The sequence below is a fragment of the Bos taurus genome, chromosome 8 (genome assembly GCF_002263795.3).
Source record: "Bos taurus isolate L1 Dominette 01449 registration number 42190680 breed Hereford chromosome 8, ARS-UCD2.0, whole genome shotgun sequence".
Taxonomy (NCBI): domain Eukaryota; kingdom Metazoa; phylum Chordata; class Mammalia; order Artiodactyla; family Bovidae; genus Bos; species Bos taurus.
Window position 1 is genome coordinate 95,135,980 of NC_037335.1, and position 27,213 is coordinate 95,163,192.

Here is a 27,213-nt window from a genome sequence, read left to right on the forward strand (position 1 = left end):
CTGGTTATACCAGGGCATCACTGTGTTGTGGCCATTTGAAAGGATGTTGTCTAATGGAGTAGAACTGTAAGATGTGCCTGAGTCTGAGGATGGCTGCCTCTTCCATCGCCTGCCTCTCCCTGGTGTATAAGCCCTTTGATGTCCTATCCTGTAGTCCACCTTCTCAGATTATTTGCAGTTCCTTAAATATGCTCTTTCATGCTTCTGTGCTTTTACTCTGCTTCGAATGTTTACTCTGCTTCGAATGTTCCCTTCCCCATCTATCTGGAAAATTCCTAGTCACTTTTCAAAATGTGGCTTAGCCACTGCCTCCTGCTTTGTAATGCTTCCTCTAACCCCATAACCTCTGCGGAATTATGCTATTTCCTCTGCTATCCCCATTTTGCCACAGCTCACACGGTTCTGAGATGACTCTGTATTTTTGTCTTTTCTTCTCTAGTTACTTGCATTTAAGAACAGTTTGTGTGTGTGTGTGTGTGTGTGTATGAATTTCATATCCCCAGGACCTAGCCCAGGAGCGGGCACATAGTAAACACTTACAATGTATGTTGAGTAAATGAAGTTTTCATATCAACCTTTTTTAAAAGTTTATTTAACTTATTTATTTTTGTCTGTGCTGGGTCTTTGTTGCTGCATGTGGGCTTTCTCTAGTTGCGGTACACGGGCTTCTCATTGAGGTGGCTTCTCTTGTTGCAGAGCATGGCCTCTGTAGTTGTGGTACATGGGCTTAGTTGCTTCGTAGCATGTGGGATCACCGTGGGCCAGGGATTGAACCTGTGTCTCTTGCATTGGCAGGTGGATTCTTAACCAGTGGACCACCAGGGAAGTCCCATATCAACCTACTGAATCCTTGTCACAGGGGTGTTGCATACCATTCAGCCAACAACACCATCACATCCAAGTGGGGCTTCACCTATTTTGGGATTCCAGAGGGTTGACTCACCTTGATCCACTGATTTGATGGCTCTGTAACTCGCTTGCCATTGCATCTGTTCTCACTTTCCGGTTCGAATTGGAACAGCAGCGGTGAAGAGAGCAACACCCTGGGAGTCAGTCTCCCCAGGGCTCATGTCCATGGAGCCTTTAGTTAGTTGCCCAGCTTGTAAGTCTCAGTTACTTCTTGTTGAATTAGGACGTGTGAGGACAGCCCTACATGGTCAAGCTTACTGTTTTTACCTTGCCTTATCTTCCATTAGGAAAGTACAGCAAAATGGAGGTTTAAACTAGGTTTGAATCTTCTGTGGCATCTTTATCTGCATCAGATTGTTCGCTGTTCACCTTCTTTTTCTGAGTAAGGCTTTGAAGGTCACCCCTTTCTGTGTCTTTTGTCCCTTTTCTTGCACTTTCCTGTGTTAATGCCCCTTCCTTGGCCTCAGAGCCCCATTTTCATCTTTGGTGCATCTGTTCCCTCAAGTTCACTGTGTAGGTAGATATTTTATTTAGGTATCTCTCCTTTCCTGCCCTTTAGGGATCCCTTACTATTGTATTTCAAGAATTTCTGTTTTAAATGAATTTTTCTCTCCTTTGATAATTCCCAGGAACGACCTTAATCATAATATATATTTATCTTTCTTAACCCACTGGCCTCTCTAATGTTTGCATTATAGTTCAGTTTGAACATTTTTTTTCCCTTCCCCTAACTTTTAAGTTCAAAGCTTGCTTTGGCCGCTTTACAATTCTCTTTGCAAATGTGTTCTTCTCTGGGTCATGTGATCATGCTGTGCGCGTGTTGTATAGGCCAGTGCCTGCAGGTGTCTGGGCTGTTTCATTTGTGCAGTATTTTTCTCTTGGTGCTTCTCTTCTCTCATCCCCACTTTTGCTATTTTAGTCATTCCAGCTCCTCTAAAGAATGGAAAGCTCATATCAAGCTGTTTTTAAGGTATTACTAGGTCCAGTAAAAGATTCACTGAGGATGGCAATGAAAATTTGCTTTTAACGTAATCTTATAAATTATCTTTGACAGTGGTTCTCCATCCTGAAAGGATGGGGCATAGGAACCAAGGCACATAATTAGAGTTACCAAAGATGCTTTCTCAAAATTCATCTGCCTCATCCCCATCCCACCCATTTGCCTGGTGGCAGATGGAAGTAGGCAGTTTAAAGAAATCTTTCTAGAATATTTTATAGCTTTTTACCTGGTATCTCTTGCCTCCTCTCGGTTGAAAAACACTCATCTGCTAATTTGTTATAAAAATCTGCCAGTGCTATGCTTGTTTGAGAGTTGGTTATTTTTTTCATTTCAGAAAGATAAAACTGCCACATATAGTTCATTTTTTTTTAAGTGAAAACTGAAACGAATGTAAGGATTTATTTACCAGGCTAAGGGTATTTTCAAATTGAAAGGCACCAAAGTGCAGTTTTAATCAATCCTGAATTTGTGTGTTTAATACGTGCACTTTTCCTCCTCTGTGAATATTCAATTAAATACCAATTAGTTAAAATATAATTACTTATAGATGTGTTGCCATGGATTGGATGAACTTCAGAATGATGGCAACAATGTTCAGAGTTAATATAGAACAGTTACAATTATCAGTTGTATTTGTGAGAAATATTTTAAGAGTAGAGCAGAGTGGAAGTAGAGTTGAACTCAGAATCAGAAGGACTGTGTTGGATTTCATAACTCTGTCATCTGCCTGGTAGCTCTCCTGGATCATGTCGTTAGTCCCTAAGGTTAAGGTCTCTGTCTCATCAAGTTGGCATGAGGATCAAATAAAGTCATTAATGTGGAGTTCCCAGCACCCAGACATTGACAGAATCTAAATCTAAGGCCTAAAAATTATTTTAAACATGTGTGTGTACATGTTGTGTGTATATGCATTTGAATATGGGAAATGCATAGGCAATTAAGTTTATTGTGTTCTTAGACTATGGACCTTGGTGGCTTTTGAGTTTAATGATGTGTATGTATGTGACTATATTTCCTGAGGATACCATTTAAAGTTATTTTGGTTATATTAAATATAACATTCTATTGAAGTTATATAAAGTTCTATTGAAGCAGATTCTTCTGAACCATATACACAGGGTTAAAATGTGCAGTGTTCATTTTACAGTGTTGTAGTCATAGTAGAATTCTTCTTTCCCTCTTAATTTTTCCCCTGTGCTAGATCAGTTCTGGAGACCTGCTTAGTTCTTATCAAGGCTAATGCCCTAGCAGTCATGAATACACCTACACAGATCTTTCTTCCAGTGAAAGCTAAATACTAGTATTATAGTCCTGTTTTATGTCTATATCAGAGAAGTGTTGAATTTCGTGCCTTACTATGAAATGTAAAATTTGTGAAAGGCAAGCCAGTTCTTAATGATATGAATCACGAGCATATACTGCATGTTAGATGCTTTATGTACACTGTCAATAACATTATGACAAACTAAAAAATACGTGGTATGCAGTTTTACAGGGAAGGAAACTGAGGCCCAGAAGGATAAATATATTCCCAAAGGTCAGAGAACTGTTAAGAAAGAAAACCAGAAAGTAAGCTCAGATTGATCTGACCCAGGTGTGGTGTAAAGCTGCTGCCCAGTATGAATCAAGGGAGTGTGCTTTAAGATATAAAAAGGTTGGGAATAAAGTGAGCACACTTCTGGCCTTGGAGGGGGACAGAAGTTTGCAGGATGATCAGATAAGTCATCTGTTCTGAAGAAGCCGTAAAAGGCACTGTCATTGACCCAGTCTAGGCCCAGCTATCTGCAAGACCCTAGAAACCTCTGGCTTTCTCTCCTTTCCCCAAGATTTTTTTCTTTCTTTTTTTTTTTTTTTTTTACTGTCTTGAGATTCTCCAGATATTTCTTAAGGTGTTGTTCATCGCTTATAACCATACGATTAACTTCTCTACCCGACCCCGGTTCTACTGTCCATCCCACCCAGCACCCCAAGCACATGCATAGAAGCACACAATAGGATTGTGTGAGGATAAATGATAAATGAATAGGTATTTAAAGGATGTGATGTAGTCTGGTACATAGTAAGTACTCAATAAATGTTGACTATTGTTTCCATGTTAATAGTATTATTATTAATGGTGGTGGTGGTTGTGGTTGGTAGTAAGTGAGTCAATGGTTCTAGAAAGCCTTTCTCAAGGCCCGGCATTTTCTCTGGCCAGGGGCTGGCTTTGAGCAGTTCATTGTACCAGGTCTCAGGCGTTGGCACCTGTAAGATAAGATATACAAGACGGAGGGAGAGTTCATAAGGGAATAATTGTCTCCACATAGAGATTGCCAGGAAGTTTCTTCTGTGCACTAGATCAGACAGTGAATCCACTTCCAGGCCACAACTTTCTGCCTGACTTCTTTCCTTTAATCTATGTAGAACATTAATGGTATTGGAGTCACTAACAGAGTTACAAAAAAAATTTTTTTTTTTTAGTTTGGTGAGTTGTGGCTTATACTTAACCTTCATGCTGGGTTCCTGATCCCCAGCGCCACTGAAGTATTCAGTGGTTACTCTACCCACAATGGCCTTCCTAGTCTACTCCCAACTTTTTTTTTCTGTTTAATTTTTTTTTTAATATCCCTTTACATTATCCATTTGAACACATATATTGACTTCTGCTTTTCAGTTTTTCTCTAATTCTTGTATTTGGTTGTATTTCCTGATTTGAATCATATTTTGTAAACAACAGAGGTTAACAGTGTGGGAAAGGTTGTTGGAAGATACATTATTTTATAAAACTTTTCATGGACCCAGTAGAGTAGAACCTAAGGCTGGAGGTTCTTTAACTCTTATCTTGGGAGAAAATATCCCTACTTGTAGTTTCTTCCTGGATCAATAATATTATTCTTTGCTTATCTCAGTTAAGAGGGTTTGGCTGTTACTTTCTTTTTGGGTAAAAAAAAATGTTTTAGTGTAATTTCTAATTAATTTTCTCTTTCCTAAAATATACATGTACAGGAAACACAAAGGATAATTTAGGATTTGGGAGTTATTTTGTTTATATGAAATGGACCTTTTTAGTAAACAACATTTATTATAGTTATCTCAACTCAAAAGTAATGTGCATTCGTTCTAGAAAATTAGAATTCTAAAAAGTAAAAGAAAAAAATTAAAATCACTATTCTAGCACCCAGAGATGACTGTAGTTGAACTGTTGGTGTATTTTCCTCTACTCTGCATTCAACTTTATTAAATTTTATAATGCATTTTTACAATTATATATTCTTTAGCTCAAGTTTATCTTTTTTTCAACTTTTTTACTAACATTCAGATGAATCAAAGAAACAAAACAGAGGACATAAACCTGTATCCTCTAGTGCAGAAGAGTGACAGTATATTATGAACAGGAAATAATATTTTAAAAACAGCCCTTAGGGCGATTAGTTAATTACTTCGAAAATTAAAGTAACATCTTTCCCCTCTTTTCCATACACCAAAATGTATCTAAGCATAAGTAATGGGAAGTAATAGGGAGCATAAAGTGGTAAACTGATCACACAGATAAAAAAGATTTGATGACAAAGATAGAAAACTATTTCAAAATGACAATTGGCAAATCATTGGAAATACTTGTATCAGTCTTAACAAAAATTTAATACTGTTAATATACAGAGGTGTTTTTTTTTTTAATCATTTAGTGGTTAATAGAACACCTCCATTTTAAAAACAGACAAAAGTTATAAAAAATTTTGAAACTGCAAGTGAACAATGTATGAAATAATGTTTAGACTCATCAAAAATGCAGCTAAAACAGTAAGGTATTATTCCCCCTCCCTCCTTTTATTTTTTGACATTGCCGCTTGGCTTGTGGGATCTTAGTTCCTAGACCAGGGATTGAACATGGGCCCTTGGCAGTGAAAATGTGGAGTCCTAACTACTAGACCTACAGGCAATTCTCTCTCTCTTTTTTCTTTTTCTCTGTTAAATTGAAGGATAATTCACCTACTACGCAATGTTGGTTCTGGGTGTACAGCATGGTGATTTGTTATTTCATACATTACAAGATGTACACCATGATAAGTAGTTACTATCTATCACCATACAAGATATTACAGTATTAATTCTGTTCTCTATGCTGTACATTTCATTCCTATGATTCATTTTTTTTTAATAACTGGAAGTTGAGTGTACCTTTTAATCTCCCTCACCTATTTCATCCCCTGCCTCCCCAAGCCCCTCTGGAAAGCACGTGTTTGTTCCCTGTATCTGTAAGTCTGTTCCTGTTTTGTTATGTTTGTTCAATTGTTTCATTTTTTATGTTCTACATGTAAGTGAAATCATATGACATTTTTCTCTGTCTGACTTATTTCACTTAGTGTAATACCCTCTAGGTCTCTCCATGTTGTACAACTGGCAAGATTTCATTCTTTTTTATGGCTGAGTAATATTCCATTATACATACATGCACATCTTCTTTGTCCATTTATCTCTTGATGAACACTTAGGTTGCTTCTGTATCTTGGTTATTGTGAATAATGCTGTAATAAACATAGGGTTATATATATTTTTCAGTTCTCCAATTCTTTAGCCATTTAATCCAAAGAGCTGACTCACTGGAAATGAGCCTGTTGCTGGGAAAGATTGAAGGCAAAAAGAGAAGAGGGCAGCAGAGGATAAGATGCTTAGATAGCATCACTGACCAAATGGACATGAGTTTGAGCAAACTTTAAGAGATAGTAAAGGACAGGAAAGCCTGACTTGCTACAGTCCGTGGGGTGTGTAAAATAAACAAATGGTACTACATGAATGGTACTGTTATAAAGAATTGGACACAACTGCAGCCATGAAATTAAAAGACGCTTACTCCTTGGAAGGAAAGTTATGACCAACCTAGATAGCATATTCAAAAGCAGAGACATTACTTTGCCAACAAAGGTCCATCTAGTCAAGGCTATGGTTTTTCCAGTGGTCATGTATGGATGTGAGAGTTGGACTGTGAAGAAAGCTGAGCACCGAAGAATTGATGCTTTTGAACTGTTGGTGTTGGAGAAGACTCTTGAGAGTCCCTTGGACTGCAAGGAGATCCAACCAGTCCATCCTAAAGGAGATCAGTCCTGGGTGTTCATTGGAAGGACTGATGCTAAAGCTGAAACTCCAGTACTTTGGCCACCCATGCAGAGAGTTGACTCACTGGAAAAGACCCTGATGCTGGGAGAGATTGGGGGCAGGAGGAGAAGGGGACGACAGAGGATGAGATGGCTGGATGGCATCACCGACTAGATGAACATGAGTTTGAGTAAACTCCACGAGTTGGTGATGGACAGGGAGGCCTGGCGTGCTGCGATTCATGGGGTGGCAAAGAGTCGGACACAACTGAGCGACTGAACTGACTGACTAGCAACTGAACAGAAATATCTTTTTGAATTAGTGTTTTAGTTTTCTTTGGGAAAAATATCCAGAAGTGAAATTGCTGGATTGTACAGGTGGCACAGCGGTAAAGAATCCACCTGCCAATGCACGAGACACAGACTCCATCCCTGGATCAGGAAGATTGCTTAGAGTAGGAAGTGGCAATCTGTTCCAGTATTCTTGCCTGGAAAATTCCATGGACAGAGGAGCCCAGTGGGATCATTGGGCTACAGTCCATAGGATCGAAAAGAGTCAGAAACTACTGAGCACACACACAGTAGTTCTGTTTTTAGTTTTTCTGAAGAACCTCAGTACTGTTTCCCACTGCGGCTGTACCAGTTTATATTCCCAGTAATAGAACATGAGGGTTACCTTTTCTTCACATCCCTGCCAATACTTGTTACTTGTTGTATTTCTAATAATATCCATTCTGACAGGTGTGAGGTGATATCTTATTATGGTTTTGATTTTTGTTTCACTGATGATTGGTGATGTTGAGCATCTTTTGATGTTCATACTACCCACCTGTATTTCTTCTTGAGAACATGTTCTGCTCCTCTGCCCATTTTTTATTGAGTTGTTTGTTTTTCTGATGTTGAGTTATATGAGTTAGTTGTATATTTTGGATATTAACCCCTTATTGGACATATCATTTGCAAATATCTTCTCCCATTCAATAACTGGACTTTTCATTTCATTGATAGGTCCTTTGCTGTGCAAAAGCTTTTAAGTTTCATGTAGTACCATTAGTTTATTTTTGCTTTTGTTTCCCTTGCTTGAGGAGACAGGTCCAAGAAATTGCTAAGATGAATGTCTAAGAGCATATTGCCTATCTTTTCTTTTAGTAATTTTATGGTTTCAGATTTTACATTTAAGTCTTTAATCCATTATGAGATTATTTTTTATATGGTGTGAGAAAGTAGTTGTTTCATTTTTTTGCCTGTGGCTGTCCAGTTTTCCTAACATGATTTATGGAAAAGACTGTCTTTTCCCCATTGCATATTCTTGTCTTGTCATAGATTAATTGATCATGAGTGCATGGGTTTATTTCTAGCTCTATTCTATTGCATTGTTCTGTTTTTCTGTTTTTGTACCACACTTTTGATTACCTTCGCTTTGTAGTACACTTTGAAATGAGAGAGCATGATACCTCCAGCTTTGCTCTTCTTTGTCAGATTGTTTGGCTACTTGTGGCTTTGTTGTTTCCATACAAATTTTAGAATTATTTGTTGTAATTCTATGAAAAGTGCCGTTGAATCTATAGATTGTGTTGGGGAGTACGGTAACTTTAACAGTAGTAGTTCTTCCAGCCCATGAGTGCGTGTGTGTGCACACTCAGTTGTGTCTGACTCTTTGTGACCCCATGAACTGTAGCCCACTAGGCCTCTCTGTCCATAGAATTTTCCAGGCAAGAATACCAGACTGGGTTGCCATTTCCTCCTCCAGGGGATCTTTCTGACCCAGGGATTGAACCAGCATCTCTTGTGTCTCCTGCATTGGCAGGTGGATTTTTTTTTTTTTAAACCAACTGCATTACCTGGATATGATGTAAACATTTGTTTACATCATGTTCAGTTTCTTTCATCACTGCCTTAGAGTTTTCTGAATGTAGCTCCCTTGCTTCCTTGGGTTAGATTTATTCCTAGCGCTTTTTTTTTTTTTTATGCAATTGTAAACAGCTTGTTTTCTTAATTTCTCATTCTGATAGCTTGTTGTTAGTATATAGAAACACAGCAGATTTTTGTATATTAATTTTGTTATCTTGAAATGTTACTGAACTCATTGATGAGTTCCAATAGTTTTGGTGACGTCTTTAGGATTTACTATACATAGTTTTAAGTCATATGCTAACAATGATAGTTTTACTTCTTCCTTTCCAGTTTGGGTTCCTTTTATTTCTTTTTCTTGTCTGATTTCTGTAGTAGGATTTCCAGTACTATGTTGAATAAAGTCACAAGAGTGGGCACCCTTGTCTTGTTCCTGATTTTAGAGGTAATGCTTTCAGCTTTTCACCGTTGAGTATGATGTTAGCTATGAGCTTGTCCTATATGGCCTTTATTATATTTGAGGTATGTTCCCTCTATACCCACTTTATTGACAGTTTTTATCACAAATTGGTGGTGAATTTTGCCCAAAGTTTTTTTCCACATCTATTGAGATGACCATGTGATTTTTATTTTTCAGTTTGTTAATGTGGTATATCACATTGATTGATTTAGAGATGTTAAATCATCCTTGCATCCCTGGGATAAGTGCCATTTGATCATTTTAAATTTAAAATGATCTTTTAAATGTATTGAATTCAGTTTGCTGTTATTCTGTTGAGAATTTTTGCATCTGTGTTCATCAGTGTTACTGGCTTGTAATTTTCTTTTTTTGTGATGTCTTTGTCTAGCTTTGTTATCAGAATGATGCTAGCCTCATAGAATGACTTTGGAAGCATTCCTTCCTTTTCAATTTTTTGGTATAACTTGAGAAGACTAGGTGTTAATTCTTCTTTAAGTGTTTGGTAGAATTCACTTGTGAAGCTGTCTGGTCCTGGACTTTGGTTTGTTGGGAGTTTTTTGATTACTTATTCAATTTCGTTACTCGTAATCAGTGTATTCTTATTTTCTGTTTCTTCCTGATTCAGTCTTGTGAGATTGTATGTTTCTAGGAATTTATTTATTTTCTAGATTGCATTTTATTGGCATATAATTGTTTATAGTAATCTGTTGTGAACCTTGGTATTTCCGTGGTATTTTTTGTAACTTTCTCTCATTTCTGACATTATTTATTTGGGCCTTCTCTTTTTCCCTGATGAGTCTGGCTTAAAATCTTATCAGTTTTGTTTGTCTTTTCAAAGAACCCACACTTTTTTTCATTGATCATTTCTATCATGTTTTATCACTTTCATTTTATTTTTGCTCTGATCTTTATTCTTTCTTTCCTTTTATTAACTTCGGTTAATAAAGTTAATAATAAAAAAAATAATAAATAATAAAACTTTGGATTTGTTCTTCTTTTCCCAGTTCCTGTAGGTGTATGCTTGGGCTTCTTCTTTGAAAGTTTTTAAATTTCCTGAGGCAAACTTGAATCACTATAAACTTTCCTCCTAGAGCTACTCTTGCTGCATGCCATAGATTTTGAATTGTTGTATTTCTGTTCTCATTTGTCTCCAGACATATTTAAATTTCCTCTTTGATTTCAACCCATTTGTGGGCTGCCTATGGAGAGGTGTGGATCTGGCCTGTACCACGTCTCCGATGCCTGTTAGTAGCGTATTGTCTACCCGCCACATGTTTGTGAGTTTTGCAGTTTTGTTTTTTTGTAGCTGATTTCTGGTTTCATCCTCTTGTGGTCAGAAAAGGTGCTTGATATGATTTCAGTCTTCCTAAGTTTACTGAAATTTGCCCTGTGGCCTAGCACGTGGCCCATCTGAGACTTTGTTTCATTATGAGCACTGGAAAAGAATGTGTATTCTGCTGCTTTTGGATAGAATGGTCTCTATATATTAGTTAAGTTCTGATTGAATGTGTCATTTAAAGCCAGTGTTTCCTTATTGACTTTTGGTCCACTGATGTAAGTAGGGTGTTAGAGTCCCCTACTATTATTGTGTTACTGTCAATTTCTCTCTTTGTCTACTAATGTTTGCTTCATTTGTTTAAGTGTTGGGTACCTTGTAAAGTTGCTCAATCATGTCTGCTTCTTGGTGACCCCATATAGACTGCAGCATGCCAGGCTTCCCTGTCCTTTACTATCTCCCTGAGTTTGCTCAGACTCATATCCATTGAATCAGTGATGCCATCCAACCATCTCATCCTCTTTCATGCCCTCTCTTCCTGCCTTCAGTCTTTCCCAGTATCAGGGTCTTTTCCAGTGAGTTGGCTCTTCGCATCAGGTGGCCAAAGTATTGGAGCTTCAGGTTTAGCATCAATCCTTCCAATGAATATTCAAAGTTGATTTCCTTTAGGATTGACTGGTTTGATCTCCTTGCAATCCAAGGAACTCTTGAGAGTCTTCTCCAGCACCACAGTTCAAAAGCATCAATTCTTCAGTGCTCAACCTTCTTTATGGTCCAACTCTCACATCCATACATGACTACTGGAAAAATCATCACTTTGATTCTACAGACCTTTGTCAGCAAAGTAACGTCTCTGCTTTTTAATACACTGTCTAGGTTTGTCATAGCTTTTCTTCCAAGGAGCAAGTGTCTTTTAATTTCATGGCTGTAGTCACTGTGGACAATGATTTTGAAGCCCAAGAAAATAGTCTGTCACTGTTTCCATTTTTTTTCCCCAAAATATGTATGTTGGGTACATGTGTATTTACAATTGTTATATCTGCTTCTTGGATCAATCCCTGATCGTTCTGTAACATGCGTCTTTGTTTCTTCCTACAGTCTTTGTTTTAAAGTCTATTTTGTCTGTTCTGAGTATTGCTACTGCAGTTTTCTTTTTGTTTCCATTTGCATGGAATCCCTTTTTCCATTCCTTCACTTTCAGTCTGTATCTGTCTTTAGATCTGAGGTGCTCCTTTGTAGGCAGCATTTATTTGGGGTTTTGTGAGGTTTTGTGTGTGTCCTTTAAGAGTGGAGTCTGTTTGCTACAGTCCTCTGACTTCCCTGTACAAACCCTGCTCATCTTCAATGCTAGATATTCTGGAGGCTTGTTCTCCTGGTGCAGAGGCCCTGGACTGAGGGCCCATTATGGGGCTTGGATCCTTCTCTCCTTGAGCAGAACTTCTGCAGTTGTGATTATCCTCCCATTTGTGGGTTGCCTACCCAGGGATGTGGATCTCGCCTGCACCATGTCTCCGCCCCTCTGTTCATCTCACTGTGATTCCTTCTTTGTATCTTTAGTTGTGGAAAATCTTTTCTGCTAGTTTTCAGGTCATTCTCATCGATAGTTGCTCTGTAAATACTTGTCATTTTGGTGTGCCCACATGAGGAGATAAGCTCAGGGTCTTTTTACTCAGTCATCTTGGCTACCCTTGTATATATTTGTTCATTTTTATAATGATATGCTTCATATATGATTGTGTATTCACTAAAGTTTATGTATAAAGTATAATTCATGTTATATAGCAGTAATTTGGGGGGTACAATTTGTCAAAAAAAGAAAACTAAACCTAGTTATTTAAAAAAAAAAACCTAAAATAGATAATTTCTGATTACAAAATATACATTACAAAATTTTAAATATAAAAAATGTATCATTAAAAATAAGTTCTGTAGTTCCTCCATCCCTACTGTTAAGAGTATATTTATAAGCAGTTACTTTTTTAAAATTGGGTATGACTAGATTTGCAAAATGTTTGTTCATGTATGATTAAATTTGTAAAGTAGAATGCAATGAGATGTTCTTTGCTCTTAGGTTTATTCAAATATGCAGTGAGCCAGACTATGTTTTGTGAAATAACATCTCAACGTTTTTCTTCCTGCTTTAGGTATGTATTCTTTTTGGATCCATGCAATCTGGACTTGATAAACCGGAAGATCAAGTCTGTGGCACTGTGTGTAGCAGCATGTCCAAGACAAGAACTGAAAACCATAAGTGATGTTCAGAAGTTTGCAGAGATAAATGGTGAGACATTAGGCTTTCCAAGTCTATAGTACAGTCGCTGTTAAATATTATGTGTTTGCCTTTCAATATAAATTTGTCCTAGCATTAAATAAATCATCATAGAACCTTAGAAAGAAAAAGAAAAGTGAAGATACTTTTGGACTTCCTTGATGTAAATTATTATAGTCACTTAGGGAGCTTGTTGAAACACCAGATTCCTGGGCCCTGCCCAGGGAAATTCTGACTGAGTAGGTCTTTGGGTCCTGAAAATTTGTATTTTTTACAAATGTTTCAGGTGATTTTGATGTAGCCTGTTTGAGTATTTGGGAAATACTAGACTACTGTATGGGAAATTCGGGTTTTTTTCCGCCCCTCCTTAAGTATAGGCTCAAAGTTAGTTTATTTTTATCCCTGGATGTAATATGTATCTATCATAGAAAATTTGAAAAGTTCAGAAAAAAATAATGAAGTCAAAAAACTTCCACCATTTTTCAGTGTGTTAATTGTATATATAATTTTGTGTTTTGCTTTTTTAATTAGGCATTATGTCTTAATCATTTTTCGAAGAAAAAAGTTATGAGAAACCTTGAGCTTAAATATTTGGGAATTCCCTGAAAAAATAAGCATATTCAATTTCCTGAACTCTAGCTTTCTTCTCCTAGATTGCTAATCTCCAGGTGCTATCCTCAGCTCCATATGACTCACAGCAGTTTTCTTCAGAGAATGTTTTTTTTAAAACCTCTCTTCAAGGAAGGCTGCATAGTGATAGTCCCTCAAACTTGTATTTTTCCATGAGGTTTCATGTTTGTATTTTGTGTGCGTGAATCCGGAGAGTTGCCTTTGTCCTGCCCAAAGGACAGGCTACTTCTTGCCTTGAACAGGAGCTGACTCAGGCATCCACCTGCTGTCACTTCTGGATGGTTGGAGAAATAGCCCAGGAACATAACTATACACACACCAGCCTGGTTCTAGAGTTTAGAGTGTTTCAGATGGAGGTACTAGCCTTCTGAGGGAGCAGGATGGAGGCTCCCAGACTAGTGGTATTCTTATCTGTCAGCATCAGATAGTAGGAAGAGCATGGGACTAATTTGGACCTGGATTCTAATTCTGCTTCTGTCACTGACTGGCTCTGTAATGAGGGAAAGAAGGTATAGCCTGTCTGAGCCTAGACTTACTCATCTGAGACATTGTAGGTTTTAAATAATGCCCCTCTCTTAGGTTGGTATGAGGATTAAATGAGATGATACATGAAGAGTACTGGATACTTGGTGAGCATTGAATAAACAGTTACCAGCTACTCTTTTAAGATCTCATTCTCTCATACATGTGTTGATTTGCTGCGTCTAATACCAGGACTGTCAGCTCTATCATTATCAGGTTTCAGGGAAGGATGAGTTATTCCTTAAGGGCTTTCCTAAAATATCAGACAATGTGGGCATATATAGTGTACTCTGAAAGGTAGTATCATTGAGTGGTTAATTGTATAGACTCTAGAACCAGATTGCCTGGGTTCAGATGTTGGTCCTGCTACCTAATATCTGTGAGACCCTGGGCAAGTTACTCAGTCTCTTCATGCCTCAATTTCCCCATCTATGAAACATGTGTATTTGTACCTGAAGTACCTCATAGAATTGATATGAGGAGTTAATACACAAAAAATGATTAGAACAGTGTTGGGCAAATATAACTTGTTTAAAAAAAAAAAGGATTGGCTACTGCTGTTACATCATCATCATTATTATTCTACCAATGGAATGTAATACTTTTCCTGTCTCCAAACTCGTACTGAATTTACATACTGCTGCTGTGTTAATCTTCCTTATTAATCTCTTATTCAGAAATCAGTGGTAAAAAGATAAAATCAAAGTCTATGGGTCTTACCCTGGCATTCAAAACTATGATCTAGTATTGAACTATTTTCTAACATGTTCTCTTGGACCTGCTGGATGTGAGTGTTGGTCCTCGAACCTGACATATCATCTGGAAGGCCAGAAGAGAGCTGGTTCCTCGTTGGCTGTGTTGCCTGCTGTGATGATCCACTGGGGGAAAATGCTCCATGATGCCCAGTTTTCATGCTTTGTTTCCAGACCCCTGTCCTTGTAAGTGAATATGATACTGAGTATGGCCTTAATAGGTCTCGTTAAGAAGCACCTTCCAGTGAGTTTTGCAGCTTTGTATTACTCATAGTATCTTGCACAAAGTTGTTATTCAGGAGTGTTAATGAATAAACATTATTTTAGAAAACAGACCTCTTAGATTGGTGTCTAGTGATAAAGGCACCCTTAGGCTTTTGAGGCAGCTGTGTGCAAAATAAGTTAGCAGATTAGGCATTTAAAAAGTAGCAATGTCAACATCAAAAAGCACAGCAGTAGAGGATGGAGAAGATAATAATTTAAAAATGTAAATAGGAAACTATAAAATTGTAATCAAGAGGGAGCCTTTTTTGTAGGGGCCTAAGCACTTTAATTTTAAAAGTATCCCTAAGTTGAAATTTCTAAATTTCTTAAAAGAATCTATATTGTTTTTTGGATTGGTGACGTAAAGCTGGAGGTACAGGTTGATTTGGAAGGAGCAGATAATTTTTATTGTTATCTGTGTCCATTTGCTATTACAGCTTTATTTCTGTTAGAAAATACACAGTTCTTGACCTCAAATATATACCTCTTAGTCATTAATTTCAGAGATGTGAATCTTTAAAGATAATTTAGATTTAAGTGGGAACTTTCTGACTCTGTAAGAGAATTGTTAAAAGTCCATGAAAGAGCTCTAACATATGAGAAAACTGCAAAGCTCGTAGAAGACATAAGAGAAAGCTTTCTGACATTGGATTTGGCAATAATTTCTTGGATGTGAAACAGAAGCACAGGCAACAAAAGAAAATGTAGATAAATTGAACTCATCAAAATTTAAAACTTTCGTGAGTCAAACACACAATCAACAGAAAGAAAGGCAACGCGCGGAATAGGAAAAAACATTTGCAAATCTTGTATCTGGTAAGGGGTTAATGTCCAGAATATGTAAAGAACTACAACTCAACAACAAGAAAAAACCTACAACCTAAACAAAAAATAGGAGAAGGACTTGCGTAGACGTTTATGCAAAAAAGGTCTATGAGTGGCCAGTAGTAAGGATATGAAAAGAGACTGAACATCACTAATCGTAGTTCATCACTAATCATAATCATCAGGTGGCCAAAGTTTGGGAGTTTCAGCTTCAACATCAGTCCACCCCATGAACACCCAGGACTGATCTCCTTTAGAATGGACTGGTTGGATCTCCTTGCAGTCCAAGGGACTCTCAAGAGTCTTCTCCAACACCACAGTTCAAAAGCATCAATTCTTCGGCGCTCAGCCTTCTTCACAGTCCAACTCTCACATCCATACATGACCACAGGAAAAACCATAGCCTTGACTAGATGGACCTTTGTTGGCAAAGTAATGTCTCTGCTTTTTAATATGCTGTCTAGTTTGGTCATAACTTTCCTTCCAAGGAACAAGTGTCTTTTAATTTCATGGCTGCAATCACCATATGCATTGATTTTGGAGCCCCAAAAAATAAAGTCAGCCACTGTTTCCACTGTTTCCCCTGTTTCCCCATCTATTTGCCATGAAGTGATGGGACCGGATGCCATGATCTTAGTTTTCTGAATGTTGAGCTTTCAGCCAACTTTTTCACTCTCTTTCACTTTCATCAAGAGGCTCTTTAGTTCTTCTTCACTTTCTGCCTTAAGGGTGGTGTCATCTGCATATCTGAGGTTATTGATATTTCTCCTGGCAATCTTGATTCCAGCTTGTGCTTCTTCCAGCCCAGCGTTTCTCATGATGTACTCTGCATGTAAGTTAAATAAGCAGGGTGACAATATACAGCCTGATGGTCAACACCAAAATCAGATTGATTATATCCTTTGCAGACAAAGATGGAGAAGCTCTATACAGTCAGCAAAAACAAGACTGGGAGCTGACTGTGGCTCAGTTCATGAACTCCTTATTGCCAAATTCAGACTTAACTTGAAGAAAGGGGGAAAACCACTAGACCATTCAGATATGACCTAAATCAAATCCCTTATGACTATACAGTGGAAGTGAGAAATAGATTTAAGGGACTCGATCTGATAGACAGAGTGCCTGATGAACTATGGACAGAGGTTCGTGACACTGTACAGGAGACAGGGATCAAGAGCATCCCCAAGAAAAAGAAATGCAAAAAAGCAAAATGGCTGTCTGAGGAGGCCTTACAAATAGCTGTGAAAAGAAGAGAGGCGAAAGGCAAAGGAGAAAAGGAAAGATATAAGCATCTGAATGCAGAGTTCCAAAGAATACAAGGAGAGATAAGAAGGCCTTCCTCAGAGATCAATGCAAAGAAATAGAGGAAAACAATAGAATGGGAAAGACTAGAGATCTCTTCAGGAAAATTAGAGATAACAAGGGAACATTTCATGTAAAGATGGGCTCGATAAAGGACAGAAATGGTATGGACCTAACAGAAGCAGAAGATATTAAGAAGAGGTGGTAAGAATACACAGAACTGTACAAAAAAGATCTTCACGACCCAGATAATCACTAATCATAAGGGAAATGCAAATCAAAACCACAATGAGATACCACCTCATACTCACTGGGATGGCTACTATAAATACAAAAACCCAGAATGTAGCAAATGTTGGTGAGGATATGGAGAAATTGGAATCCTTGTGCACCATTGGTAGGAATGTAAAATAGTGTGTCTGCTGGGGAAAACAGTATGAGGTTCCTCAAAAATTAGAAAATGGAACCAGGAGGATCTATAGGACAGTGAAAATGCTTTGTATGATACTATAATAATGGATACACTTCATTATACATTTTTCCACGCCCACAGAAGAAATATAGTAGCCCTCATAATCAACAAAAGAGTCTGAAACACAGTACTTTGGTGCAGCCTCAAAAATGACAGAATGATCTCAGTTCATTTCCAAAGCAAGCCATTCAAAATCAGATTAATCCAAGTCTCTGCCCCTACCACCAGTGCTAAAGTATCTGAAATTGATCACTTCAATGAAGACCTACAGGACGTCCTAGAACTAATACCAACAAAAAGATGTTCTATTCATCACTGAGGATTAGAATGCTAAAGTAGAAAGTCAAGAGATACCTGGAGTTACAGGCAAGTTTGGCCTTGGAGAACAAAATGAAGTAGGGCAAAGGCTAACTGAATTCTGCCAAGGGAATGCGTTGGTCATAGAAAATACCTTTTTTCAAAAACACAAGAGACGACTTTACGCATGGACATCACCAAATGGCCAATACTGAAATCAAATTGATTACATTTTTCATAACCGAAGATGGAGAAGCTGAACAAGATCTGGCACTGACTATGGCTCAGATCATCAGCTTCTCATAGCAAAATTCAGGCTTAAACTAAAGAAAGTGAGGGAAACTAAGCCAGCTGGGTACAACTTAAATCAAATCCCCTATGAATATGCAGTGGAGGTAACAAATAGATTCAAGAGATACAACTTGTAAACAGTATGCTTGAAGAACTATGGACAGAGGTCTGTAATATTGTGCAGGAGGCAGTGAACAAAACCCTCCCAAAGAAAAAGAAAAGCAGGAAGGCAAAATGATTATCTGAGGAGATTTTACAAGAGCTAAAGAAAGATGAGAAGGGAAAAGCAAGGGAGAAAGGGAAAGGCATAGCCAACTAAATGCAGATTTCCAAAGAACAGCACAGAGAGATATGAAGGCCTTCTTCAATGAACAGTGTATAAAACTTGAGGAAAACAACAGAAGGGGAAAGACTAGAGATTTCTTCAGAAAAATTGGAGATACCAAGGGAACATTTTGCCCAAAAATGGGCACAATAAAGTACATAAATGGTGGAGACTTAGTAGACACCGAAAAGATCAAGAAAAGATGGAAAGAATACACAGTACTGTGTAAAAAAGATCCAGATGGATGGGGTGATTACAATGGTGTGGTCAGCCACCCAGAGCCAGACATTCTGTAGCACAAAGTCAAATGGGGCTTAGGAAGCACAGCTGTTAATAAAGCTAGTGGATGCTACAGAATTCCAGTATAATTATTCAGAACCCCAAAGGATAATGCCATCATGGTGTTGCATTCAATATGTCAGCAAATCTGGAAGGCCCAGAAATGGCCACAGGACTGGAAAAGGTCAATCCTCATCCCAATTCCCAAGAAGGGTAGTACTAAAGGATGTGCTAACCATCGGACAATTGCACTCATCTCCCATGCTAGTAAGGACATGCTTAAAATCTTGCATGCTAGGCTTCAGCGTTATATGAACCAAGAACTTCCAGATGCCCCATCTGGATTTTGAAAAGGAAGAGGAACCAGAGATCAAATTGCCAACATTCACTGGATCATAGAGAAAACAAGGGAATTCCAAAAAAAAACCCATTTACCTCTGTTTCATCGACTATGCCAAAGCCTTTGACTGTGTGGATTATAATAAACTAGAAAGCTCTTAGAGAGATGGAATACGAGACCATCTTACCTGTCTCCTGAGAAAACCTGTATGGGGGTCAAGAAGCAACAGATAGAACCTTGTTTGGAACAACTGATTCATTCAAGATTGAGAAAAGAGTACAACGGGGCTCTCTGCTGTCACCTGGTTTGTTTAATATGCTGAGCACATCATGAGAAATGCTGGGCTGAATGAGTTACAAGCTGGAATCAAGATAGGAGAAATAGCAACAACTTCAGATATGCTGATGATAACACTCTAATGGCAAAGTGAAGAGGAACTAAAGAGCTTCTTGATGAGGGTGAAGGAGGAGAGTGAAAGAGCTAGCTTAAAACTAAATATTAAAAAAACTAAGATCATGGCATCTGGACTCGTTACTTCATGGCAAATAGAGGGGGGAAAAGGTGGAAGTAGTGACAGATTTCCTTTTCTTGGGCTCTGAAATCACTGTGGATGGTGACTGCAGCCATGAAATCAGAAGACATTTCCTTCTTGGCAGGAAAGTTATGACAAACATAGAGTGTGTTGCAAAGCAAGACATTACTCTGCTGATAAAGGTTCTTATAGTCAAGGCTGTGGGCTTCCCAGTGGTCACGTATGGTTGTGAGAACTGGACCATAAAGAAGGCAGAACGCCGAAGAATTGATGCCTTAGAACTATGGTGCTAGAGAAGACTCCTGAGGGTCCCTTGAACAGCAAGGAGATCAAGCCAGTCAATCTTAAGGGAAATCAACCCTGAATACTTGTTGGAAGGACTGATGCTGAAACTGAAACTCCTGTATTTTGGTCATATGATGTGAACTGACTCATTGGAAAAGTCCCTGATACTGGGAAGGATTGAGGACAGAAGAAGAAGAGGGCGTCAGAGGATGAGATGGCTGGATGGCATCACCAATGCAATGAACATGAACTTGGACAAACTTTGGGAGATTGTGAGGAATAGAAAGGCCTGGCATGCTGCAGTCCATGAGGGTGCAAAGAGTCGGATACAACTGGGCAACTGAACAACAACAGAATGTAAAGCACAAAGATGAACTCTGATGTAAACTATGGACTTTGGGGTGGTTATGATTTGTCAGTGTAGGTTTATCAGTTGTATCAAACATAGCATTCTGGTGGGAGAATGTTGATAATGGTGGAGGCTAGGCTTTATGTGGGGGTGTGAGGTTTATGGGAAATCTCTGTACCTTCTTCTCAGTTTTGCTGAGAACCTAAAACTGCTCTTAAAAAATTGTCTTGGAGAAAAATAGATTGCTATCTGACCCAAAAGTTCCACGTTTAGAAGAATTGACAGCAGGATATCCAAGAGATATTTGCACAGTCATGTTCGTTGCAGCCTTATGCTGCCAAGAGGTAGAAGCAAACTAAATTTCCGTTGACAGATGAATGGATAAAGAAAATATGGTGTATACATACAGGGGAATACTAGTCAGCCTTAAAAAATAAGGAAATCCTGCCATATACTATGTATGTATGAAGCTTGAGGATATTATGCTAGGTGAAGTAAGGCAGTCACAGAAAGACAAACACTGCACGATTACACTTATATGAAGTACCTAAAGTCGTCAGTGTCAGACTTTATTTTTTTGGGCTCCAAAATCACTGCAGATGGTGACTGTAGCCATGAAATTAAAAGACGCTTACTCCTTGGAAGAAAAGTTATGACCAACCTAGATAGCATATTGAAAAGCAGAGACATTACTTTGCCAACAAAGTTTCGTCTAGTCAAGGCTATGGTTTTTCCTGTGGTCATGTATGGATGTGAGAGTTGGACTGTGAAGAAGGCTGAGCACCGAAGAATTGATGCTTTTGAACTGTGGTATTGGAGAAGACTCTTGAAAGTCCCTTGGACTGCAAGGAGATCCAACCAGTCCATTCTGAAGGAGATCAGCCCTGGGATTTCTTTGGAGGGACTGATGCTAAAGCTGAAACTCCAATACTTTGGCCACCTCATGCGAAGAGTTGACTCACTGGAAAAGAGTCTGATGCTGGGAGGGATTGGAGGCAGAAGGAGAAGGGGACGACAGAGGATGAGATGGCTGGATGGCATCACTGACTTGATGGACGTGAGTCTGAGTGAACTCCGGGAGTTGGTGATGGACAGGGAGGCCTGACGTGCTGCGATTCATGGGGTCGCAAAGAGTCTGACACGACTGAGCGACTGAACTGAACTGAAAGTAGTCAGGGGCTTCCCTGGTGTCTCAGTGGTGAAGAGTTCACTTGCCAATGCAGGACACTGGTTCAGTCCCTGAGCTCAGGAGATCCCACATGCTGGAGAGCAACTTAGCCCATGCGCCACAACTACTGAACGTGTGGTCTAGAGCCTGGGAGCTACAACTGAGCCCACGTGCAGCAACTACTGAAGCACGTGTGCCCTAGAGCCCATGCTCCACAAAGAGAAGCCCAGTCAGGCAACTAGAGAAAAGCCTGCGCAGCAGCGAATGCCCAGCACAGCCATAAATAAATAAATAAAGTTATAGATCAATAAATAAAATAGACTCTTTAAAGGTAAAATGGTGGTTGCGAGAGCTGAGGGGGATGGGAAACGGGGAGATGATGTTGGATGGGTATGTTGTTATTTAGTTGCTAAGTCGTGTCTGACTCTTTGCGACCCCATGGACTGGAGCCCGCCGGGCTCCTCTGTCCATAGGATTCTCCAGAGAAGAATACTGCAGTGGGTTGCCATTTCCTTCTCCAGGGGATCTTCCCAACCCAGGGATCGAACCGGTGTCTCCTGCGTTGGCAGGTGGATTCTTTACCACTGATCCACCAGGGAAGCCCAGCACAGCCATAAATAAATAATTAAAGTTATAAATAAATAAATAAAAGTCAGACTCTTTAAAGGTAAAATGATTGCAAGAGCTGAGGGGGATGGGAAATTGGGAGATGATGTTGGATGGGTATAGAGTTTCAATGTTGCAAGATGAAAAAATTCTAGAGCTCTGTTGTACAACAGTGTACATATAGTTAACACTAACATACACTTTTAAAAAAATGCTTACTACGGTAAGTTTTATGTTACTGTTTTCATCAAAAATTTTTTTAAAAAAGAAAGGGAATTCTGACACATGCTATAGTATGTATGGACCTTGAAGATATTAGGTTAAATGAAATAAGCCAGTTACAAAAGGACAAATACTGTATGAGTCCCCTTATTAAATGAGATACTCAGAGTGGTCAAATCCACAAAGGCAGAAGGTGGACTGGTAGTTGCTGGGAGCTGTGGGGGGAGAGAAATGGGAAGTTACTAATTTCTACATGAAGAGTTTCAGTTTTGCAAGATGAAGAGATCTGGAGATGGATGATGGTAATGATTGCACAATAATGTACTTAATGAAAACTTAGTGTCTGTACATAGTGAATGTACATTAATGTACATGTACATTAATGCTACTGAAATCTGCACTTAGAAATGGTTAGGATGATAAAATTTTTGTTATGTGTATTTTACCGTAACTTAAAAGTTTATGAAAGAGAGAATCCTGTTTGGGGTAGTAAGTTTTTCAATGATAATTTAAAAACTTATTTTAAAATGCAAGGTAAAATAACATTTTTTCTTACCAGAAGGAAAAGATAATATAAATCCTTTTCAGAATTTTAAGTTTCCATGACAACGTTTGAAGGTACTTTTTAGCACTTAACCATCCATTCATGTGAACTTTTATTACCTTTACAAATTAGTTGAAATCAGTATAAGGAAAAGCTCTTAGTTCCTGTAGTAATGTAAGAAATGCATTTATCAGGCAAGTGATAGTTCCTCCATTCTTTGTTTCTTTTAGACAAGAAAGAGGAGTTGTTTTCTTGGACACTTAAGTTTGTGGAATACTTCTGTCAAATATGTCTGACTAGAATAGAAAGCTAGGAAGAAATAGCTCAAAATTAGATTGATAATGTAGAGATACTGCCATATTACAGGGAGCTTTAAAAGACAGATTTCAGATGAATATAAAAGTATGTTTTTGTACATCAATTGATTGATAGATGTATAAATGTTCATTTCATTATTTTGGGCCATAGCTTATACAGACATAAATACCATAAATATGTGATGCTAGAGAATAAAACAATTTAACAGTTGCCTTTAAAAATCAGAGGTGCCAGATACCATTAGGATTCAGTGTTAAACTTCTTTGGTGCTTTGTTTATCATCTTGCTGCAGTGGTGCAGGACTTTCCTGGGGGCAGAATCATGCTCTATTTGTCTCTGAATATCCAAGCCCTAATATAGGATCTCACATAGCAATGATTCATGTTTTTTGAAAGAATAATAGACTGAGTGTCCCTCTTCATCTCTATTGCCACTTAATAATTTCTCATTCTCTTAACACATTATCCTTTGCTCAACTCTGCATCCATGTGAGTTGCCACCAGCAGGTAAACAAACTGTTTAGCTTCAGTCTAACTAGAATTGCTGTGAAATCAGTTCTTTTTATTCATCTCTAAATAATTCATCTTATTCATTTATTTGTCTCTCTTATACATACTCTCCAAGTGATTATTCATGCTTTTCTTTTCTTAAGTCTTCTCTTTCTTCCTCTTTCCTAACCTTATGCTCTACAGAGGAAACGAAAACCATCTGGTGAGAGCTCCCATCTGAGGTCTTATTTTTCAGCAGAGCATGAATCCATCAACTTTCCTTCCCTGCCGTTTCTGATGAACAAGTTTCTTTCCTCCTTTACTATCATTATTTTGGAAAACTCAAAAATGTATACATTGTGGGGGCGGGGGGAGGCATCTTCCTCCCTCTAACACTAACTTCAACTTTACATGAAACTTTCATCTCAGCCCAGCCAGATCATCCACTGGGCTCAAACCATGACAGATGGTGAAGGGAAGGGAAGATGATTCCTGCTCAGATATTCTTCCTCTTCCTCTCTCTCTTCTGATTCTGGTCCTACCACCACCTCTGGTCTATAGTCCACCGTTCACTTTACTCCACTGTCCCTAATGTTCAGCATGGGCATTTGAGTCTAAATAGGCAAATCAGACTGAAGCTCTGTGTTTTGTTTCAACGTATTCATAATCCCTATTTGTGCTGTGCACAGTGGCATGTGCCATGCCCATGCTTTGCATGTCGTTTTATTCTTTCCACATATAGTCTAAATTCTAAACAAAAGTTTAGAAATGAGAATAACCTGTAAGTTGAGGGCTGACTGCTTGTTCTTAGTTGGTGCTAGTATTTTACATGGAATTCCTTATTATTTCTTGTATTACTCTTATCAAACTGTTGTTTGATATTATTTTCTTTTCCCTAACACTGTAGTAAAATGGCTGATTTCTTATTTTTCTTTTGTGTTCCATTTATAGCACTCCTACTTAGGAGTTCTTCTTCAATGTACTGTATCTTGTATAAATTCAGAGTGCTTTATGACCTGCCATTTGGGCCATGTTCACATTTTGAGGTGAGCCATGCAGATTGGTGCTTTCAGTGATCATTGCTGAAAATCATGAGAGAGTGTGTGATCCATTCAGATAAAGTAGGTGAATACTAACAAGCCTTTTGATTATTGTTATCTAGTTGGTAAGTGTAGAGTTAGTATGAATAGGCAATCAGATTATTGTTTGCCTTTTTTTCTTACCAGTCAGTTACACTATAACTTAAACCACAAAGTTAGTATGGATATTTTTTCTTTTTTAACTTTTATTGGAGTATAGTTGCTTAGTATGGCTTCTTTTTGGCCACAGTATATCAAAAGATAGGTTATCACTTATAAATGAGTGCAATGAACAACTGTAGCAACTGATTTAATTGCCTCCAAATCAGAGATCATCAAGGGAGACTTGACTGTTAAAAAGAGGGGGAAATTCTTAAATTTAGTAATATAATTCTAAGTAATTACTTTATTCAACAAATAATTAATTAGTACCCATTAAATATGTACCAGAAAGACAAAAACAAGGTATAGTCGCCATGTGTAAGGAGCTTGCATTAGAGCAGACAGTCAAACTTCTCTTTATCCTCTGCAATACCTGGTAGGAGTCTTGTACAAAGATGACCAAAGTTAATCCCCTCAGCAGATATTTAGTGTGTACCTAGTATGTGCCCGTAGTGATTACAGGTGCCATATCTCCAGCTCGTTAATAGTGCTTCATGAAAATTGCAAATATGTCCATCCTTTTTATTGGTTACTAGAAATGGAAATTGGAAAATTGTCTTGCTCTTTTCTGGCATATAAATACAGAATGCTTTCCTACTTAGAAAGGAATTAAATTCATTGAACTCATATTCATGTCATTTGTTCTTAATAACAAAAACTTCTGCATTTAAAGATTTTCTTTTTTATTAACTACAATTTTCTAAACCATGTGTTTTAAGGACTATTTTTTTCCTCTTGGTGTATCCTACAAATGTTATTGAGATAGTAAATCAAACAAAAATTTAAAATAAGAATTAGCCTCCAATGCCAACACTTTATTTCAAATAATTTGATGTTTTAGACTAGTATTTCTTAACTAAGGGTGATTTTTGCACTTGCCACAGCTACCTCCTCCCCCTCCCCCATCCAGGATGTTTAGAAGTGTCAGGAAACGTTTTTTTTTTTTTTTGGTTGTCACAGTTGGGTGAGAGGTTACAGGGAGGCTGCTGGCATCTAGTGGACAGAGACCAGGGTTGCTGATAAACATCCTGCAAATGCACAAGTCAGCTCCCTACAACCAAGAACTGCCTGAGAATTGTGTTAACACCAAGGTTTAGAAAACCTGTTTTAGATAGTATACTTTGTAGTGAATGGTGAAAAGCATATATCATTATATATAACATGTAACACCAAAATATAACAGGATAAAATAATTCTTTTTTGTTGTTGTTAATCAGGATGTCTGTTTTATTCAACAGATGTCTTTTGAGTGCCGTCTGTGTGCCAGGAAATAGAAATTCCAGATATTTTGAAGGCATAAGATCCCAGTTCTCAAAGAGCACACATTCTAAAGATAGAAATGATATGTAAACTAAAAAATTATAAAATAATATGTGTTTTATAATACAGCTAAGAAGTAAATAGCTTTGTTTGGGTGCATCAGATAAGACTTGACGGAGAGGGTGAATATTGTAGTTTGTAGAAATTCTCCTCAAACTTGAACACTCTTTCAGATGATAGTTAGGAAAGGACAGCTCAGCAGAGGGAATAGCATGTGAAAAAGCCTGGAAGCTTGAGAAACTGCAAGAATTGTAAGTAGTTTATTAATGAGCCTGGAGTTTTAGGTAGAGGCCTGCCTTAGGAGGGCCTTGAAACCAAGGAGTTTGGAATTTGTCCTGAGAGCAGAGGTATAATAAACGAATCCTAAGTTTACAGAAATCATTCTGAAGGTTGTGTGCAGGATGGAGGTAAGAAACCCTCTGAGAGAGTAGTTTAACTGACCCAATAAGAGATCATGATGATCTGAAATAACATAGATCTAGGACTTCCCTGGTGGCTCAGTGGTGAAGAATCCACCTGCCAATGCAAGGGACACAGGTTTGATCTGAGAAGATCCTACGTGCTGCAGGGCAACTGAGCCTGTGTGCACAACTACTGAGCCTGTGCACAGCAACCCCTGAAGCCTGAGTGCCCTAGAGCCCGTGCTCTGCAACGAGAGAAGCCACAGCAATGAGAAGCCCGTACATCGCAGTGAAAAGAAAGCCTGTGTGCAGCAATGAAGACCTAGCGCAGTCAAAAAAGAGACACGTGTACCCCAATGTTCATCGCAGCACTGTTTATAATAGCCAAGACATGGAAGCAACCTAGATGTCCATCAGCAGATGAATGGATAAGAAAGCTGTGGTACATATACACAATGGAGTATTACTCAGCCATTAAAAAGAATACATTTGAATCAGTTCTAATTAGGTGGATGAAACTGGAGCCTATTATACAGAGTGAAGTAAGCCAGAAGGAAAAACATAAATACAGTATACTAACGCATATATATGGAATTTAGAAAG

The 27,213-nt window shown here is 38.3% G+C and overlaps 1 protein-coding gene across 4 annotated transcripts in view; it reads left to right on the plus strand.

The window, feature by feature from the left end:
- SLC44A1 (solute carrier family 44 member 1) overlaps positions 1 to 27,213 on the plus strand; it is a 232,341-nt gene that overhangs the window by 101,392 nt on the left and 103,736 nt on the right. For all 4 annotated transcript variants that reach the window (XM_024996304.2, XM_024996303.2, XM_059889516.1 and 1 more), the window contains exon 4: positions 12,713 to 12,849. In XM_024996304.2, coding sequence (XP_024852072.1) covers positions 12,713 to 12,849 — 137 coding nt within the window. The remainder of the gene's footprint in view (positions 1 to 12,712; positions 12,850 to 27,213) is intronic.